Source organism: Camelus bactrianus, chromosome 16, assembly GCF_048773025.1.
Source record: "Camelus bactrianus isolate YW-2024 breed Bactrian camel chromosome 16, ASM4877302v1, whole genome shotgun sequence".
In the NCBI taxonomy this organism is placed as follows: Eukaryota; Metazoa; Chordata; class Mammalia; order Artiodactyla; family Camelidae; genus Camelus; species Camelus bactrianus.
Window position 1 is genome coordinate 3,114,709 of NC_133554.1, and position 19,405 is coordinate 3,134,113.

Here is a 19,405-nt window from a genome sequence, read left to right on the forward strand (position 1 = left end):
AGATTGTTTTAAACAATAGGCAACAATTATTTCAATAACAGTAAGCCCAGAGGTCCTGCAGACCTATGCAGAAGACTGCAGGTTTCCTCACGTTTTACTGGTCAGGATCAAGTCGCGTGCTCACCCCTACACTGACTCCTTGCGAGTGAAATGGGATTACGCTGGTCAGCTTGGGAGCCCAGTCACCTGGAGCAGAACAGATGCAGGGTGTCTGCCTGGTGACCACTGTACGCAGTTAGCAGAGGGTGCTCGCTGACCCTTGCCAGGAGAAGTTGCCCTCCCTGGTGTCACAGCAGGTCCGGACTGTTGCTAAGTCCTGTCCGAGACCATCTGCGAGTTGGGATCACAGTGGGATTGCAGCCATCGTTGGTTATAAATAAAGAACCAGCTCAGGACAAGCCACAAGGGTGGGGCTGAGCAGGCATTTCTCTTGGTAGTGATCTATTAAAGAGCTTCCTCAAGGGAGAGCATAGGCGGAATGTTTAAGACCAACAGAGTTAAAAGCAACTTCGTTTTTGTCTGTCCAGCAAGTCTTTGGAAAGTAGCCCAAACGCTGAGCTCTCGTAATCCTGTGGGCTGAGTTCCAAGACACCAAAGGTGACACCTGACCAGCCATTACACTATAATGTAATGAAGTCTTCCGACGCCCCAGCCAGAGATGGAGGGACCCCTGCTCGCTTTGGTTCAGGCAACTCTGCATTTGAGGGGCTGTCGTTTGTGGTCCATTCCAGGTACCCACCACCTTCTTCAGGGGCAGGAGAGTTTATGAGGGAAACTACGTAGCAAGGGACTTTGGCAGCTAAAAGTTTTCACATTTGTGGTGCAAACACAAATGAAAAACAGTAACCCTCATGAAGGAGCACATTTATGTGCAATTCGTTGTCCTTTATTAATTTTTTATTATTACCAATCACTGAATAATCTAGTCCCAATCTTGAATATCTTGCCTTGAAGTCGGGCCCCTGCAGACCAGAGCTCTGTAATTCTTCTCTGATCAACACTAAATGCCCTTCAGGCAGCCTCTTTGAACTTCTCGAATTTCTTTCATTGACAAGCTCCCAGTTGCGACATCGCAGTAAAGGGCTTCCTGTGGACATCAGGGGTGCTGTCCCCCAACTCTGTCAGCGTTGCCCTCAGAGACAGCAGGCGGTGAGGGCTGGTCCCCCCGTGGAACATTCTGGACACAAGGTGAGAGATTTGTGAGCTGGAGCATCTGAGTGCTGGCGGGAGACCTTCTAGGCCTCTCTCTTTGCCACCGTAATCGGCTACATTCAGGGTGATGACCAGTCTGTCGGTATGGGTGCCAGGGTCACCCACGGCTCTGGTTGGGGTCACCTGTGGCCTCTTGTCAGGGTCTCCCGTAGCCCCTACCTGTGACCCTGGGGGGAGCAGGACTGTGGGAGAGGTGGAAAACAGGAGAGGACTTGGGGCCTGGGGTGGCGGGGGCAGCATGAAACCCGGGGAGTCTGGGGCTGGCTTGGGAACCCCCACAGAGGGGGACAGGTTGGGGGGTGCCCCCCTGGTTCCCTGCTGTACCCAACAGCCAATTAATTTTCACCTTTTCGATGTTGGGGGCTTTGAGTCCATCACTGGTCACATTTGTTTCCTAGTGAAGCAGGCTCAGGGAGCAGATGGACCAGGGTCACAACTGAGGGCCCAAAGGGGGTGGCCCTCTGCCTCTCCCGTGGCCGCAGAGAACTCAGCCACTGACACCATCCTACCCCCCCGAGACCCGGCTAATCGCAGATCAGAACCGGCTAATTCCTTCTTCCCGAGCCGTCCCAGGCTCGGTGTGTCACAGCTGTCTGCCGGGACGCCGGGGGCGCGAATACATATGTTAGTGCCTTTGATCTCTGAGCACAGTGACGTAGATTTATCAAATGTTTGCCTCTTTCTGCCTCTTTGAAAGGCTGATTTATAGGACGCAGCCTTAGCCTCCCTTCCTTTCTTGAAATACGAAGTGTTCGTGAGTAGCCGGGGTAATATTTAATATCCTGCCAAGGAGCCTTTCGCTCAGGCTGACAAATGAACTACATCCCCACCAAATGGCCCACATCTGTTTGGGCTCCTCTTTTTGACTCAACAAATTAGCATTAAAATGCCTCTCGGAGGAAGCCAAGTGTCCCTTTCTAGATGAGGGAGCACGGACAATTCCAGGGAGAGGACCACTGCCCTGGAGCGGGCGCCCCGTGTGCGGCTGTTTCCCTGTCCCTCGGTGTCTGGGCAGGAGCCGGGCTGCGGGCTGTGGGCCAGGGGGCACGGAGACCCCGGCTGGTGGGGAGACGCCTGGCCCCCGTGGCCCACCGGAGCGTAGGGTTGGGGTCCCATGGAAAACGGACCTGCCTGGCCCATTCCTGGGTCTTTAATCCAAAGGAGTTTTCCCTAATCGATTCCAGAGGAAGTGTCTTCCGAGAAGCACTTTCTCTGGAGAAGAAAGCGCTGGGTTGGCGGGTGCGGATGCAAGGGCTCTGCGGGAGGAGCTGCCCTCCCTGAAGAGGGCGCCGGCCTGGGAAGTCCCGGGGTGCGGCTGCCTTGGCAGTAAAACGTTCTGGGTTTTCACCTTGTTAGTGGCCTTGCAATGAACTGACCTCAATCAGGGCCTGTATATAAAGGAGATCTTTCTTCACAACGAGTCGGGGACCACAGGTGTCATATGGTCGGGACAGGCTTGCCATCCTGGTTATGGGCAGCAGTGTCTGAGGGTCTGCACAGCAGCTGGGGGCTGTCTTTGCTGGGAGCCCTCTCCCGGGGCCCACGCCCTCAAGCCCTGACCCCAAGGCCTCTCTGAAATACCAAACTACAAGGTGTCTCCCCTTCATCCAGCCCCTCTTACCAAGTTTCTCAAGCCTTCATTGTGGGAGGGGATGGCTGTCCCCTGCACACAGGCTCTGACTTGAAGCAGGCTGGCTGCATTAAGAACAAGCACAAACCCTAAGTCAGGCCAACCAGGGCCAGCACCCCAGTTCCAAGCCTTCCTCTCCCCCTAGGTTTGAACACAAGCTGTCTCCAGTCACCCCTCCCGCACCCAGAGACAACCACTGTTTCAGGGTCTTTGTGTTTTCTTCTAGAGCTACGAAGGCATGGGAGGTTCGACTCCTTGTTCACTGCTGCACCCCTGGCGCCTGGCCCAAGGTGAGTAGTAATGAAATATTTGTGAATAAAGGAATGAGTCATTGTTTAAGGGTTGTCTGCTTCTTAAGGGGAGAGAGTTTGCCAAGAGTGGTGCCAACAACAAGTGGAGAAAACACTCTGCCTCCTGGATCAAACTGTGCCTGAAGCCAGATGCTTCTGGACCTTTCAACTATAGGAACCCATACATTTCTTCTCATAAGCCAGTTTCACCTGGGTTTCCTGTCACTTGCAGTTACGAACCCAAACTGGTACAGGAAGGCTGGTTAATGGTTAACTAATGAGGATGCACTGTGCCATGAAATTAACTGTGAATTTTTCTCCCAGTCTGGTTCTCTGTAGATCATCCATATTTTGGAAGTGAACAAATGCCAATTGGCAGTCAGAGAGGCCTGGATGAAACTCAGCCACAATTTAGGTAGGTTTTAGGGTGAACAATCCCATTCTTATTTGGAAAGTTAATTTAGATGATCTGGGTGAAGAGGCAGGTGGATTATTCAGACTGGAGAGACTCAGTAGGTGGGGAGAAGCAGGGAAGGAGGGCATAGTTCCCGCTCTGGAAACGTCCGGGCAGAGGCACCAGACCCCAGCCCACCCTATCTAGCTCAGGGGTCAGTGGGCTGCCTGTATTGGGGGGCCGGGTTGTGCGTGCACAAGGGGCTGGGGGACAGGCTGAGGCTGTTGGGTCCCCCACAGGAGGTGAGAGTGGCCATCCAGTGACCACAGGCAGAGGAGGGGAAGGGATGTGAACCATGGAAGAGGCCCCTCAGGGAAGGCACCACCTTGCCTCCCACGCCAGGACCCCAGAATAGCCCACGTTTGGCCTCCCTCTGCCCTGCTTCTGCCCTTCCAGCCTCGTCTCCCCGAGTCTCCCAACTACCTTTCATGCTGTGGCCTGAGCCTTCTCCCTACTGTGTTCCTGCCCTGCGTGACTCCTCGGGGCCCCCACTCCCTGAGGATGAAGTCCCGGCACCTGTGAAGTGGGCTCCGTCCGGTCCCTTGGCTTCTTCAGTCTCCGCTCCAGCCCTCCCCTGCCCGCACAGCCCCGCCACCGCCACGCTACGCCCCTTGGGCCTCTGACCCGAGGCTCCCGCTCCGCTCTGCTCCCACCCCCACATCTGGCCTCACGGCCGGCGGCCCACCCTGAGCTCTTTCCTCTGGACACGGGAACACGGCTGAGGTGATGCGCTGACACCAGACTGTCCCATAAAGAGAAGAGGGGTATGTGGGGCATGGGAGGGCCTGAGCCAAAGCAAGAGGCATGGGAACCAGGATCAAGAAGAAGATGCCGCGAGGGCAGCTGTGAGCGAGCCAGGCGGCCCTAGGCGGGCCCTGCGGCCTGGAGGTAAGACCTGGGCTGGGGGTTCCGCAACTTTCCCCGTCAGCACCTCTACTGCAGACGTTGCGGCCACGAGCATTTCCCCAGCATGACTGATTGGCCACGAGGCAAGTCTGCCGCGAAAGATAAAATACCTGACTGACAGTCTGGTCTCACCTGGTTGATGTGCACCAGCCTTCCTTCCAGTCAGCAACGTTACTGATGGCTTGATGGAGTGGACAGACAACGGTGATTTGCTCCAAGAGCTGGTTTCTTATTTTGAGGCACTCTGCATTGGAGGGGAAGAGGCCGAGGGCCTAGAAGACGCAGGATGGAGCCCACAGGCCCCGCAGGACTTTGCAATGTCTGCCGGAGGACAGGTGACAGTGCGTCCGGGGCACACGGCTGGGAGAGGGCTTCACGACACGAGACAGGGCTTAGGTGCAAACTCAGATCCCAACAATTGGAAACCGATACCTCTCTTAAGGAAGGAATAAATTTCAGCAAAAAATAAAGTTTTTACCAAACGAGGAGACGGGCCAACAAACAGAAAAAGAAAAAAAGGATAATTCTATGAATGAAACACTTGGAAGACAAGAGTGTAGGTCCAAGCATGAAATAAAGTCAGACATTTGCACAGTATTGCCATGAACCTACACATGTTATAGATGTATTCAGAAATTTAGATTTTGTAATGAAACCTTTTTAATTCTGTTACTCATTTCTCATGTTTCATTGTGTCCTTTTTAAGGTCTTTTTTTTTAAAAGCCCAGTAGTTTATCCTTGGTTTTTTGGGGGGGGGCAGGAAGGTATTTAGGTTTATTTATTATTATTATTGTTATTATTTATTTACTTATTTAATGGCAGTGCTGGGGATTGAACCCAGGACCTCGTGCATGCTAAGCACACATCGCACCACTAAGCTACACCCTCCCCTCCCAATGTCCCTGGGACTCTCAAATTCTGGGGAAGAGACTGGGTGCCCTTTCTCTTCCCTCCCTGGGGACTCTCTAGAGAGTAAGCTCTTGGGGGCTGGGGTGGAATCTGGGTTCATCCCTTTGTCCCCCTGAAGGCCTGGCTCTTGGCACCCTGGACGGCTCAATGGATGACAGAGAAATGGCTGTTGAGTCAACCTCGCTGATGCTGTGTCCAGGTTGTTGGTCTGGCGGTCGAGGCTGGAAAGGGCGGCAGGGGAGGTGGGGGGGCTTGTTTGTGTTTGCCCGGCTAATGCTCCCGGGATTGTCTGTCTTGTCATCTGGCCCCTCTTTCGATGTCTGCGGTGGGGTGGGGTTACTCACTCTGCTCTGCTTCCTCCTAAACTTCCTCCTTCCTACCTGCACCCCTGTCCCAGCTCTGTTCCCGGCTTTGCTTTAGTGAGAGGAGCTGTGGGGCTGGAGCAGTTCCAGGAGGTGCCCCGGGCTGCTGTGTGCTCAGGACAGACTTGCTTTGGCCCCACCTTCACCCACCCAGTCCTCCTGACCTTCTGTGCACCTGTGGTCCCCATTCTTTCTGCCTTCACTTCCCAGGCAGCCCCCCTAACTTATGAGCCGGGTTAGGGTTCCAAGCACATAAGCTGATCTGGGTGTCTGTGCTAGACCTCACCCATGGAGGTGGAGCTGTGCTCACACCAGCCGGGAGTGAGTCAGTGAATTCAGTGGAAGGCGATTATGGAAGATGGAGCCAGAGGAAACTTGTGGCCTAGAGAAACGCTGGCCAAGAAGCTGACCTGGCTAAGAACTCCCTGCTGCTCAGCATCTGAGCCCAGGTAGCCTTGTAGGTGGAGAAAAGGGGAAAACGCACCACACTTCAGAAAACAAAGACCAGTGACGCCAGGAAGAAATGATAGTAACTCAACTCCAGTAATTTTCTTCACAAAGCAGGTTGAAAGCTGCGTCTGCCCTGGACTCGGTCACGTGGGGCATGTGCCAACCTCCCCCTCCCTCACGCTGATCCTCATGGAGCAGAGATGACTGTTCCTCCAGCTCCAGCCCCTCCCTTAATGCCACCCGAGGGAGCATCCACCACGTGGTCACCGACCGAGCACCTTCTGTTCTAGGTGCCCGTGCATCCAGCCATAGAGGTGGACGTTTCTGCCTTATTGAGCTTACGATCTGATGGTGCTGGTGGGGAGGCAGGGAGACCATGAATGGACAGGTGACACCTGCAGGCTGCACATGGACAGGTGCCCGTGGAGAAAACCTTTCTCCCCTGAGTTCCTCCTGCAGTGGAGCCAGTTACAAGTGTCCCTGCGCCTGCAGTGTGCTGGGAAGGGGGTGGGTGGGTGATGCAGGACTGAGCCCCTGGGTCCAGCTGAACTCAGAGGAGTGGGCTCCAACCACACTGGAGTCAGCGAACAGGAGGAGCTTTGCTTCAGTCCAGGCACTGCCAGTGGGCAGGGAAGTGCTGAGTCCCAGCGATTTTCTTAGCAAAGCAAACAGGAGGTTAGGATAGATGGAGAAAAAGTAGACTAAATGATCAGAGGGAAATTCAACCTTATACATACTCAGGGCAAAACACAACCTCCAATAACCTCACTTTTCTCCCCCAGGATGAGGGCGTGGGGCATTCAAAGCATATTTAAAGTGCTATGAGGGTGTTTTCACTGGGCAAGACAGACCCCACTTTTACGCCTGGAAAGAGAAAGCAGGCCTGGGAGCAGGCAACGGCGCCCCTCACTGGGGGCCTGCAGGAGCGGGCCCTTACGCGAACTCCGGTTTTACCCTTAACTGATACAGTGGTCTTACTAAAGGGAAGTTGGTGCAATTTTCCCAGAGTTAGAAGGAACACTGTGTTAAGAACCATGTTTTCTGAAAAGCTAATTAAGGAACAGGACCTGACCCTTTTCCTGTCATCACTTTGCTGTACTATGAGATAGCCAAAGTCCAGTGTAACCCTGTTTCAAAGCTCAAGGCCCTTCTCCTATGAAGGTGGTCCCTTCTGTGTCCAGGCCTCCAGGCCTAGTCTCGACCTTGCAGCCTAGTGGCCTGAAGGACCAGGTGACGACTCTGCAGACTTTCTGGGCTGGTGTTACGTGGGGGGAGGAAACACTAGGGTGAGCAAATGCAGGCTTTCCTATCTTTGACCTCGAGTCCCCACGAGGCCCTCTGCACGCACATGCTCGTGACCCCCGAGAGCCAGGTGGCCAGTATTTCCCAGAGACCTGCCGAGGGGCGCTTGGAGCACACCGGCTTCACCACCACCACCCACCCCCGGCCCCGGGAAGTGCTGGAGGGAGGCGGTCAGCGGTTAGGGTCAGGGTCAGAGCCCCGGGCTGTGGAGAGGTGAAGCCCCAGGACGTCAGGAGTCCCGATGCTGGGGGCAGAGAGGGTCACAGAGTGTGAATTCCACATTCCTGTGGGGACACGGGGGGACCCAGGGGTGTTTGGGAAGGTGGTCATCTGAACACAGGTGGCCCCGGGGACGTGTGAGGACCCGCAGGGGGTGGTCAGTGAGGGGTTCCTGTGGAAGGTCCCCGTCATGGGGTCTGAGTGCAGGGGAGCTGGGACGTCATTTGTCGTGCAGACGGTGCACCAGCCACTGGTATTTTCTGAGCAGGAGAACAACAGGTCAGAAGGTCAGAGAGGCCCCACGGATGATCCCTTGGGTGATGGTTTTGCAGGAAGGAGGGAGAGGGAGAAACTGGAGGATTCCAAGCAGAGCTGCCAGGGGCAGGGGGAATCTAGCCTGTACCTCTCCTGGGAGCACAGGCTGCTCACTTCCACCACTGCTAACAGAAATATCCGCGTGCCGTCTGTTCCTCTGCCAGCTCGGGGGGAGAGCGAGGCACGTGTTAGCGGTTCTACCAGGAGCCGGAGATGGAGGGGAATGATGTCACACACGCTGCGGTTCCGAGGTGCTGGTTTATTGCAGCAGGAAAAGAGAACCGATGCACTTTACAAATCTGAGGGCTGGGGAAGCTCCCGCCAGCTCCCGCAGCACACGCAGCCAGCACACCTCTAGTTTCACTCTGATAAGTGGAAACAGAAATCAGATGCTAACTGCGATCGCTTTAGAAAGTTCTGAGAGGACGGGCACATTGCAGTGACTGTTCAAATGCTGTTCAAACTCCCCAAATGAACTCCTCCAGGGCAGCAATGGCCCTGGGGCCTGAGTAATTAAAACACCCTGTTAAGCTTCAAGATCTTCAGACAGATGGGACTGGATGGTGGACAAGCGGGCAGACGTGAAGGCTGAGGGACCTGCTGGTGACGGAGGCCACACCTTGCTGCGGGGACCCGCACACCTCCCAGGACCCAAAGCACCCCGCTGGGAGTCCAGCTCCTGCTTCTGACTCTCAAAGCTGCTGGACAGGTGCAGGATGAGCTCTGAAGTCAGAAGACAGCAGGACGGAAACGTGTTTCTCAGGAAAGGGACAAGAATGTGCGCCATGTGGGCTGGCTGGCCCAGCTCACCCTTTTCCGATTTCCCTTCTTCTCTGGCCTCCAGACGGTGCAGCAAGGAGGCCCTGCTGGCCGTGGTGCTGACTGAAGGGGAACAGAGATGGATCCGGGCAGGAGGGATTCCTGGTTTTACATCCAGAGCAGACCTTTCCGGAAGGAAAAGCTCTGGCACCTCTTATATTTTAAAGTGAACTTTAGAGATGCTGCTGATTCCTTGGGGTTTCTGAAATGCTGATATGACTGGGCTTGGGGCACGGGCTAGCAGCCTGGTCTGAGATTCCCTGGGCAACCGTTTGGGCATTCCCTGGGCATCCTCCAAAGGTCGTGCAGCAGCACATCTTTGGTATTCAGTTATGGTTTGAGGGGACGTGAGGTCAAGATTGTGCGTGGGGTAGAGGAAGCTAGATCAGGGGTCCTGGCTCAACCACAGGGAAGGGCAGCTGCGGCTGGCAGCTTGCACTTCCTCTGACATGGCCCATGAGGGACCTGAGGCCACAAACCACAGATATCCGCGGACGAGTGTGCACCTTGTTTGGCCGCCCTGGCAGGCCAGCAGGCAGGTGGGGAGTGTGTGGAGGTGCCAGAGAAGGAAGGCGCAGCTGCACATACGTGTGAGGGAGAAAACAATGGGGGTGGGATTGGAGGAAGGGCTATATAAAGACCCTCAAAGAGAAAAAGCATTCTCTCCTTGTGTCAATCTCCTGAGCCAACCCAGTTCTTATTTGGGGAGCATTTTGGACATCACCACTAAAAAACTTCCCGAGTGATCACTGAACACCAGATTATTTCACAATCTTGTCCTAAACCCAGCGATTTCTCTCCCTGTGCTTTGGAATTACCAAAATATTCTTGCCTAAGAGCAAAGGGAAAAAACCAAACCCCAACAACTGTGCGTCTCCCTGTATGCGTTTTGCTCTTCCCCACGTGCCAGCGTGACGTCAGCTCGGAGGCTCCCCCGCGCCGCTGCTCCCGGCCAGCGGCCGCTTGCAGCTGAGCATCAGCAGCAGGAGCAGGGGCAGGTGCCAGAGGCTGCAGAAGAACAGCTTCCTGGAGCTCTTCCGGTCCGCGTCGCGGTAGAACCGGAAGCCGAGGTAGGAGATATACAGGTTGATGGGCAAGGCGATGACGGGGAAGGTCCACGTGGTGACATCCAGGGCGGGGGCCGCGGCCGACAGCGCCACCAAGGCCAGGCAGTGGCGCAGGGCGACGCGCCGGCACAGCCCCGGGTGCGTGACCGACATCATGCAGTAGCCTCCCCGGGAGTAGTCTTCGCGGAGGCCCCAGCTCAGGGCGTTGAAATGAGGGAACTGCCAGCAGTAGAGGATGCCTCCCAGAAGGAACGCTCCTGCACGGAGGTTTAGTAGAAAAGAGGGAGCAAGACACGCAGCCATCAGCCATTTATACAGGCGTCGTTTCCGCTCACCGGCTGCCGGGCCGGTGCTCCCCACCCACGACCGCACTGGGCCTCCTTTGGGTCCTCAGGTCCTCGCCCATCTGTGCTCCCCTCCCTGCTCAGAGGTGGGGACGGCGGTGCGGGAGCTGAACGCTCTCCTCTCCAGGAGCCCACGCCCTCACCTGGGCACCTGGGCAGCGCTTCCTGCACCGCTGAGCACCTGCAGCTCCTGTCGCGCCCCCCCCCCCCCGCCCCCACACCACGGAAACAGACCCCAAAGCCAGGCTTGTGAGGGAGGGGCCGGGGCTGCGAGGTGCAAGGACACTCCCAGCAAGTGGGCAGGTGGCAGCTCCCTGTCCGACAGAACCGCATCACTCCAGGGCCGCCCGCTGGCCGGGCTCGTCGGGTGCGCGCACGTCACCGTCACCGGGGATGGGGGTTGCGGGGGCGCACCAGGGGGCACGTGGCCTGGGGAGGGCGGAGGACTCAACTGCGTGCCTTGAATGTGTAGGCCTCGGGCCCAGAGCCTGTGGCCCTGCAGTTTCTCAGGACAGGCGAACACCTGAGCGTCCTTAGCTCCTTTCTGCGGGACTGGGTCTCCCCCACAACACGGTGGGGTGAAGGCTGCCAGTTACCTCACTTAATCCGACTGCAGGATTCTACCTAGGTTTTATACTCATTAAACAAACAAGTCAGATGATGCTAAATTCTCCAACAAGGGGTGAGGGTGGAACTCAGTAAGAGACTGTCTGATACTAACCTCGGCTCCCGCGCTGCACTGAGCAGGTCTCTAGCTACTCCTGAGCAGACGGTTAATTCCTCATCGACTTACACAAAACATGTTCACCGAGCACCTGCTACGAGGCACTGGGGATACAACGTGAGCACAAATCCATGTGGGCCCGCAGCTCCGAGTTCACGCAGTCACCAACATCAGCCACACAGCCACACTCCCTCACCACTCAGATGCTGTGGGGGAGGAGGGCAGGCAAGGGGGGTCCAGGGCACCTGGGGTGGGGGGACGTCTGTGCTGAGCTCTAGGGGAGGGAGGACCCGGCCAGCACGGTATCCCAGGCCCCGGGCCAGGAAGGCACGGCAGTCAAGGCATTACAGGAAGGTCAGTGCGTGTTAGGATTCACAGAGCTGAACGTCAAAAGAAAAAGGTCGGTTTTACTGTATGATAATTTAAAAAAAAATCAAAATTAAAAGGGTAGGCTAAGGACTGTTCTATCCTAAAGGGAACAGAAAGCCACAGGGGGATCTTAATATGTGAGTGTGAGTGTGCATGCGTGTGTGTGTATGTGTGTGTGTGTGTGAGAGTGAGTGTGCGTGTGAGAGTCTGCGTGTGTGCTTGCATGTGTGCGTATGGGGTGGGGGCGAGGAAAGGGGTATTGGTGTCACCTGACCTGATCTGTGAAGGAACACACTGGAGGGGCCCCAGGCAGGTCTGGAAGGAACACTGAGGAGATGAGATGACAGATGAACTGGAGTGAGGATCAGGGTGGTGACAGTGGAGACGGAAAGATGTCCTGAGAAGGATTTAGAGGGCAGAAGTGACAGGACGTGAGTGCAGTGAATAAAGAGCAGGAGCGACCCCTGGGCTGCGGGGTGTGTGGAGACGCTGTGTCTGAGAGGACTCGCAGGGAAATGGGGCGGGACAGCTCCTGAGTGTGACTGGTGTGCTCAGTCTGACATGCTGTGGGGACGTCCACACAGCAAGCTGTGAAGAGGGTCTGGGCTAGGATGCGTTTCAGGGGCTACTCGCACCTGCGTCCACCACGGAGTGAACCACACGTCCCATCATTACTTGTTTATTTCCCGCTGGCACGTGAACTCTGTAAGGGTTTGTTCATGTTTCTTTGTATCTTCAGAGAGGAGCCCCGAATACCACGTGGCAAAGGGTCCTCCAGCCCAGCACTGGGAGCCCACTGCACAAGAGCTGCTCTACAAAGCGATTCCCAGGATCCCTGTTCCCCGGCACCGACGTGTGGACCATCAGGCTCCTGCCTGCTCTGCCTGCTTCCTTCCTCCTCCGGAGGGTCCCAGACACCGTCTCACTTGGTTCCCTCTTTCTCTGACCCCACCTGCCTCTGGGGGCCCTGGGCTGAGAATTGGGAGCTTGGGACCCCTGTAACCTCCCCTGGGGAGCACCGTCCTGCAGAGAGCTGGAGCACGTGCACCACAGTCCTATTTCAGGTGATGAGGATCCTTTAAGCCCCATGTCTGCGGGGATATTCAGAAAAAGAGGGGGAGAGAAGGGGCTACTGCCAACACAGCACTCTCACCAGGAGGGAAAGCAGTCACATCATTCAGAATCAGGCGGAAAGGGAGTCTGTGGCTCCGCTCCGAGTCCTGGTCTGCACTCGCCAGCGGGGATCAGGACGGAGCCCGGCTCTTAATCCCCGACCTGTATGCCTAACCGTGTGGGCCTAGCAAGTCCTCAGGAGGAAAGACGGTGACTTTTACTCATACTCTCTGGGCAGGAAGGCACCCATTTCTGAGTTCAGCTGAGCAGGCAGCTGCGGCCGGCCCACTGAACTGTGCGGAGGAGGGGGCTTAAGGGGGCAGGGCCTCCCTCAGGTCCACACACAGCTCCCCGTGGGTTCCAAGTCAACCATCCTCTTCTGCCTTCTGATACACGAGGAAAATGACAAAGACTAGATCTTAGGGTCCCTATTTCAGTCCCCCCAATCCATTTTAACCTTCTCTATAACTCACATATGTATGTATCTGTCTTATTTCATGCAAACACTCCAATTTTAATAATAAAGTGGCAGCTACTATTTGTTGAATTTGTTGGCAAACAGATGACTGGACTCCGGGTCCCAGGTCCCACTCTGGATTCTGGAGAGGCAGCAGCCAGCAACACAGGGCCCTGCTTGGAGCCCAGCGGGAGGGGCGGGCGGAATGCGAGCGACAGTGCCGGGCGCTACTCAGAGACTCAAAATCGGGGCCCGATGGGCGACTTGGGGTTGACCGCCTGGGGAGGGCCTCCCCGCAGGTGGCGTGTAGCCAGGACCCAGCTCTGTGGTCCCGCAGAGTCCTGGTGTGTGCTCCTGGGGCAGCGTGGAGGCTGTGGCCAGGCAGGGAGAGGGAGGAGGCCAGGCTGGCAAGGTCGGGGCCGGGTGGCGTGGGCATCTGCTCACCCGGATGAGGAAGAGCATCCTCCCCAGTGCAGCGGTCACCAGGGAGGCTGGGTAACACGCAGCAGGGACCACGGAGGGGGCAGGTGGTCAGGGGGCATGAAGTGCGGCAGACACCGAGGCCTCTTCCCTGGAGCGAGGAACACTGGGGACACGCACCGGTGAGTCTGCTCACGGTGGAGACACCAAGGTTCTATCAGGCATCCCAGTTACGGCCTCTGGGCCCCCATGGCGAGCACCATGGAGAGGAGCTACGGGAGGCTCGCTGGTGCCCCCAGCACCTCCCTGCAGGCGTGCTGCTCGCGTCTCTCAGGTGGGAAAGGTCGGCCGGGGTACCAACACCTTCTTTTAGAAAGTTGTTGCCACACAGAGACTGAAATTGGTAACGAAGGACTGTCGGGTGGAGTCTGAATGCCAACAGAGTGCAGTGGAGGAGGGCTTGTTAGAAGGAGAAATTAAGAGTCCTGGCACCTTAAAAAAAAAGGTTTGCTCAGTTATGAACAAACAGACGATATTTTTCTTGACAGCGAGCCCCCTCGGGGAGTCAGCAGAGACAGAAGGAAGGTTGGACCACCCAGGTATGCCTGCAGTGGGGAACAGGGTGACAGAAGGCGACGTCTCCTTCATTTTCTGATGGAAAACTAGAGCCACCTCTGGACGTTACAGGGACCAGCACTGAGCAGGCCTTGCGCCTGGTTCTCAGAGCAGTGGTCGCTTGGAGGCTTCCAGCGCTGGTGCAGGAAGCAGCCCCGTGCCTCACGTCCAGGGGGCTGGAGCGGAGGACGCCCTGCAGCGATGACAGCCCCGGCACAGGGAAGCCAACAGGAACGGGCGTCAGGGATAACGCAGAAGTGGGGGGTGGGGTGGGGACAGTAAGTCAGGGCTCAGGAGCTGCTTTGCTATTGAAACGGCTGAGAAACAGCCAGTTCAGCCGGGAAACCAGGCCTGAAACAGTTAACACAGCAGGCTCCACTGCAGAACCTTGCTTGTCTTTCTCAAAAGCCCTCTTTTTGGGTGTGCCAACCGGAGTATTCAGTTTTGCTAAATACATATTTTCAGTTATGTTTCTGCTTAAGATAACACAATTTAAAAAATCATTTGCTTAACAGCAGCACGCCGCTCTCTGTGAGAGGAAAGAAGGAAGGGGCTTGGCTCCCGTCACAATGAAAGAGCTTTAGAAGGCGCAACTTAGCCTTAATGGGTTGTAATCAGACAACCACTACCCCCACAGTCCTCCTGGACGGGCTGCGACTGCTTCTGCTCGTATGAAAGATGTGAAACAAATGCCCGGCTTCATCAAGACAAGGTGAGCTAGAACAGGAAGACTGGAATTAGTGTGGGGGCTGCGGGGGAACCCGCCTTCCTTGTGGGGGAAACATAAAGCGCTCAGTTTCCTCCTGATTCAAAGGCCTCACCCTAGTCTCACCCCCACAAGGCAGCCTGTTTTTATTGGGCCTGTGTCCTGTGACAACACTTATTTACCGTGTGCCTGCCCTATGACAGGCAGCCTCTGTTCTCCAGGCCCTCTGCTGGAGTCAGGCCAGGGATGGGGACAACACAAAGGGGACTGTAGCCCAGGAAGGCTACCTCCGGTGCAGGGCTTGTGGGGGGCAAGACTGCAGCTGGCCTTGGAGAGGTCAGGGAAGGCTTCCTGGAGGAAGCGATATGGAAACTGAAATCTGAAGATGGTCTCTGAGCTTCAATCTATTCACACAAACTACGTGTTATCTGCTCCTTTTAAATGTATTTTCTCATTTTTCATCCTAACTCTGCAGAATCTTCACATATGACTGGTTTAATCATATCCAGAAGAAACATCTGCTTCCTTTCTTTTAATCAAGTATTTGTTGATGTATGAATATATAAAATATGGAAATCTGTGCAACAGGTGGCATGTGTGTGCGTATGACTCCCCGGAGCGAGCACCTTCCTGAGGTGATAATGCCACGATCCCGGCTCAGAGGCAGCTCCGGGAGCACGCAGGGGCCCATGGCCTGTGCACTTCCCTCCACACACGGAGCACACGGCACATCTCCGGTGCTGTGTGCGTGTGAGCAGCCAAGGGCACCCTCGCCTCGTGGCCCCTGCTCCGATGGGGGGTGTATTGGGTGTCTTCCCAGGGACTCAGAACACTCGCAAAACCCCTAGCGCTCATTTCTGCGCAGTGCCGACGGCAGGGAGACTCTTACTCACGGTCCCCTCTGCTCAGGTCCAGAAACGCTCTGCCGTGGCGTACCACCATCATTTCGTTGGCAAACAAAGCCAAGGCAATCCCAGCCAAAGGGTCTCCCCACAGAGTGGCGACAAAAATCTCCACGCTGGAGCTCTGACTCTTGGTGTGTCCTCTTCCCAAAGACACCCCTTTAGAATGGGGTTCCGTGGTTTCGGCTTGCTTCCTCCGCTGCCTGGTGGGCATACATTCAACCCTTCCCACTCCGACCCAAACCATTCACTGCCATTCACTGTCCACGCAGGGCCCTGAAAAAGAGGCGGACACGCAGCTCCCGTGAGCCGGGGTGCTGGGCTTGGCCGGCCTTCCCTCCCTGGGACAGTGGGCTCCCTCCCTCTCAACCTGGCCCCCGGCAGCCTGTCTGCTCCATGCCTGGTTCTGTCTGAGCCTTCAGGGTTCTGTGGTTATGTAAACCGGGCGCTGGCTGGGGGAGCCAAGCCAGCCCCCAAACTTCATGGTCACAGGTTTCAAAGCCTCTCTTTAGAGGGTGAACACAAAGGAGCTTGTGAAACAGATCAGCCTCCACAGTGCAACGGACTCTACAGCAGTGCAGAGAAAGGGAAGGGGCCGTGGGCCAGTTCATCAGCCGCGCGGCGACAAAAGGGAGGACGAGAAGAAGTCCTCTGAAAGCAGGACACAGTCGGCACCAGCCGCCTGCCCTGGAAGAGCTCCCTGGGAGTGACGGGGAAGATTGCAGAGGCCCGGCGCAGGGCACGCTGCCTCCCCACCTCCCCGTGCACGTCCGCTGGCCACGTTTCATCTGGGGGAAAGGCGGGAGAGAGGAAGCACACAGACCGGCTCTGGGAACGGTGCCCCCGCTCCTGTCGCATCTCCCTGGGAGCCGAGCGTCTGCGGGCTCCCTGGGGAACTTGGGTGCCCCCTCCTCCTCAGCTCAGGTTTGAAGGTCTGCCTCTATCCCTCCAACATTAACTTGGTCACTGAGCAGAACTGCTAGATGTGCGCTCTAGGCTGGGCCGTGTCTACCAGGGCTGCTGACCAAGCCACTATCTGCCGTTCCCTTCAGAGGGCGCAGGCCCAGCTCCTTGAGATACAGGAGGGGAGGGGGCCAGGGCACAACTCTTAAAAGAATGACACAGCCGTTGATACGACATAAACTGGTTAGAGCCAACTAGGCCCAAGATGGCGGAAGATTCAACTCCCTGTAGACTTGGGCCTCATTATAAGCTCACTGCGTCAGCCACTAAATGACACCCCCCAGGCACGAGGACAGTTCCTGGGCTGACGTAAAAGGCCAAAGACTGGGTGGGGCCCAATTCCTGGGAATCCCAGCCCCTTCCCCAAAATAGCTGGAATCATCCTCCCACTCAGTAGTGCATGAAATCACCCAGCCCATAAAAACTAACCACCCCGCACCCTGGGGCCACTCCCCCTTCTGAGATGGACCACATTCTGTCTGTGGAATGTGCATCTCTCTAAATAAACTTGCTTTCACTCTACTATGCCTCGCTCTTGAATTCTCTCCTGCTCGAAGCCAAGGACCCTCACTTGGCGGGGACCTGAGACATGACCGTCCTCACTCACCCTCTTCTCCTGCAACACCTGTGGTCCTGATCAACCACGGCGACCCAGAGACTGTTAAGATGGGCGCTTGGTACCAGAGGGGCTCTGATCATCCTGCCAACCTCCATCTCGCTGAGTATTTCTCATACGTTCTTTCTCAGACATTTGTTTTCCCCTCTTCAAAGAGAATAGGACTCTAAATGTTGTTCGGTTTGCTAATATCCCCGTAATGGTCCTTGTTGACTCTGTCTTTAAAAATGTCGTTTATCTTCATCAATCTGAAGCTCTAAGGCTGGTTATGGAAAAAAGCTCCCACAGAAGGAACTCACTCATCTTCGAGTTGGATTTCAAACTGAGGCAGTATTTTAAAGGAAATCTTCAAGAGTGCTTGGGCTGGGCAGTGCCTGGTGCTTAGTAAGCCCTCAGTAAATATTTGTGGAATGAATGAGGGAGTAAATTCTGTCTATTCTTTCCTATCTTCTTGTCCTGGAATAAAGGAGGTAAATAAAGTGGAACAGTATTTAACATTTTGTAGTTTACCAGCTGAGACTAAAAAAACTCATTCTCTTTTTGTTACTAAAACCATCCATCTGCCAAATGTCACTTCCTGATAAGGGCGCGTTTCTGAGTCCTCGTCTGTCACTGGATGTTGGCTGACATAATTAATGGTTACCACACAGCAACATTTGAATTACAAACCAAAGGCAATTTAGAAATCAACCCTACAAGACAGTCACCAGACCCATTCCATCAACTCCCAAGACCTGGGGTTTATTCAAATTTAGGAAAGTGACAGAACAGAGTCTGAGCCTTTGTAAGGAGTGGGGGCGATGGGAAGAGAGGAGCTTTGGCCAGGAGGTGGGGGGGTGGGGGCTTTAACCTGAAGCCGGAGACGAACGAGACAGTCTCTGAGGTAAACACTGTGGAGAGGCCTAATGCGTGTGGCTCCAGGCCCGGCTGCAGCTGGAGGGCACTTATCTGCACTGCCCCCCACCCCCGGCCCCCGCACCAGGGCCCGCAGGTCACAGCTCTCACTGCTGTCCCCGCCTGCAGAGTCAGAGCAAGTGCTTCCACCCCTCAGCCAGCCCGCCACCTGGACAGCCCTCTCGCTCGGCCTTCTTGCTTTCAGTTGGTGAGCGTTTTTAATATTTTCTGCTAACAGCACTATGCTTCCCCCCACCCACCCCCAAATAAATAAATAAGCCAAGTAATCAGGCAGGCAGGAGGGAAGGCCTCCCCCTGGGTCTCAGAGGGGGCGGACACGGGAAATCCCACGTGATGACCACCGTTCCTGACGCGCTCAGGGGCTGGGCCTGGGCTGGGCTGGCGGCTTAGAACCTGGCACTTTCTGAAACGGAAATCCCACTGAAGGCTGTTTGGGCCGCGGACTGAGAGAGAAAAGCTAGCTGCTTACAGGTCTTTGTGCAGCTAAGAAACAGCAAACACTGAGGAAGCCTAATATTTGTTTAGCTTTTACAATTTCCACATGTTAATCTGTTTACTCGTCTACACCCCTGCCCCCGCCCCCTCATCCTGCCTCGCTGGCTCACTCGCTCCCACCCCCAGACCCCCGCGGCGGGGGGGGGGGGGCAGTGGGCGGATTCCAAGAGGTCAGATCAAGCATCAAGCACAGGCCTGGACCTACACCGCTGGGGCAGCTGCAACGGTGAGAAATTCTTTCCCACGAGTGATGACAACAAGCCAACAACAACAGCAACAACGACGTCGTGGGGGCGGGCACCAGAACCCCGCGGGCTGTCCTCACACTGACCACACTTATGGTATGCTTTCCGTCTTCCCTGGTGGCGGGAAGGCAGCGCCATCTCCTCAGTGCTCCAGCCCTCGGGGGGTCGTGACTGGCCGGTGGCCACCACAAAACCCACAGAAGGACCCAGGTTCTAAGAAGCAGGAGAGGGTTCTTCTGGACGTTTCCACCGCTCTCCTCCATCAGCTGTCTGAGATGCGCACGGCTTCCCAGTTTCTCATCTTGTATCTTTCCTCCCCATCACCAGTTCCTCCCAGACCTTGAAGGAGGCTTCAGGACCCCATCCCACGCCGGCCCTGGCTGCTTCCTCCCTAGTCCTGACCACTGTCTACTGAGCCCCCGGAAAGGGCTGAGACACCGGAACACCCGGCCAGGGCGACGGTGATGGGAATGCGGGTGCTGGGCGTGTGATGTCCTGGCTAAGCGGGGGGGGGGGGACCTCGGGGGCAGGGGGAAGGAACGGATCCCATTCAGTGCAGATGTTCATGCCTACAAACCTCTGTAGG

General features: G+C 55.9%; 1 protein-coding gene and 1 long non-coding RNA gene across 2 annotated transcripts in view; one reads left to right on the plus strand and one right to left on the minus strand.

Moving 5' to 3' along the window:
* The first annotated feature begins 1,054 nt into the window (after positions 1-1,054).
* Positions 1,055-4,438, plus strand: LOC141573551 (uncharacterized). The gene is made up of 4 exons (XR_012499355.1): positions 1,055-1,188; positions 3,069-3,132; positions 3,457-3,547; positions 3,983-4,438. It is a non-coding gene; the product is annotated as an uncharacterized LOC141573551 (long non-coding RNA).
* A 3,850-nt stretch (positions 4,439-8,288) lies between these two features.
* The window catches only part of COX10 (cytochrome c oxidase assembly factor heme A:farnesyltransferase COX10), a 95,636-nt gene continuing 84,519 nt past the window's right edge, over positions 8,289-19,405 (minus strand). Inside the window, exon 7 of the mRNA XM_010974169.3 lies at positions 8,289-10,192. Coding sequence (XP_010972471.2) covers positions 9,786-10,192 — 407 coding nt within the window. The 3' untranslated portion in view covers positions 8,289-9,785. The remainder of the gene's footprint in view (positions 10,193-19,405) is intronic.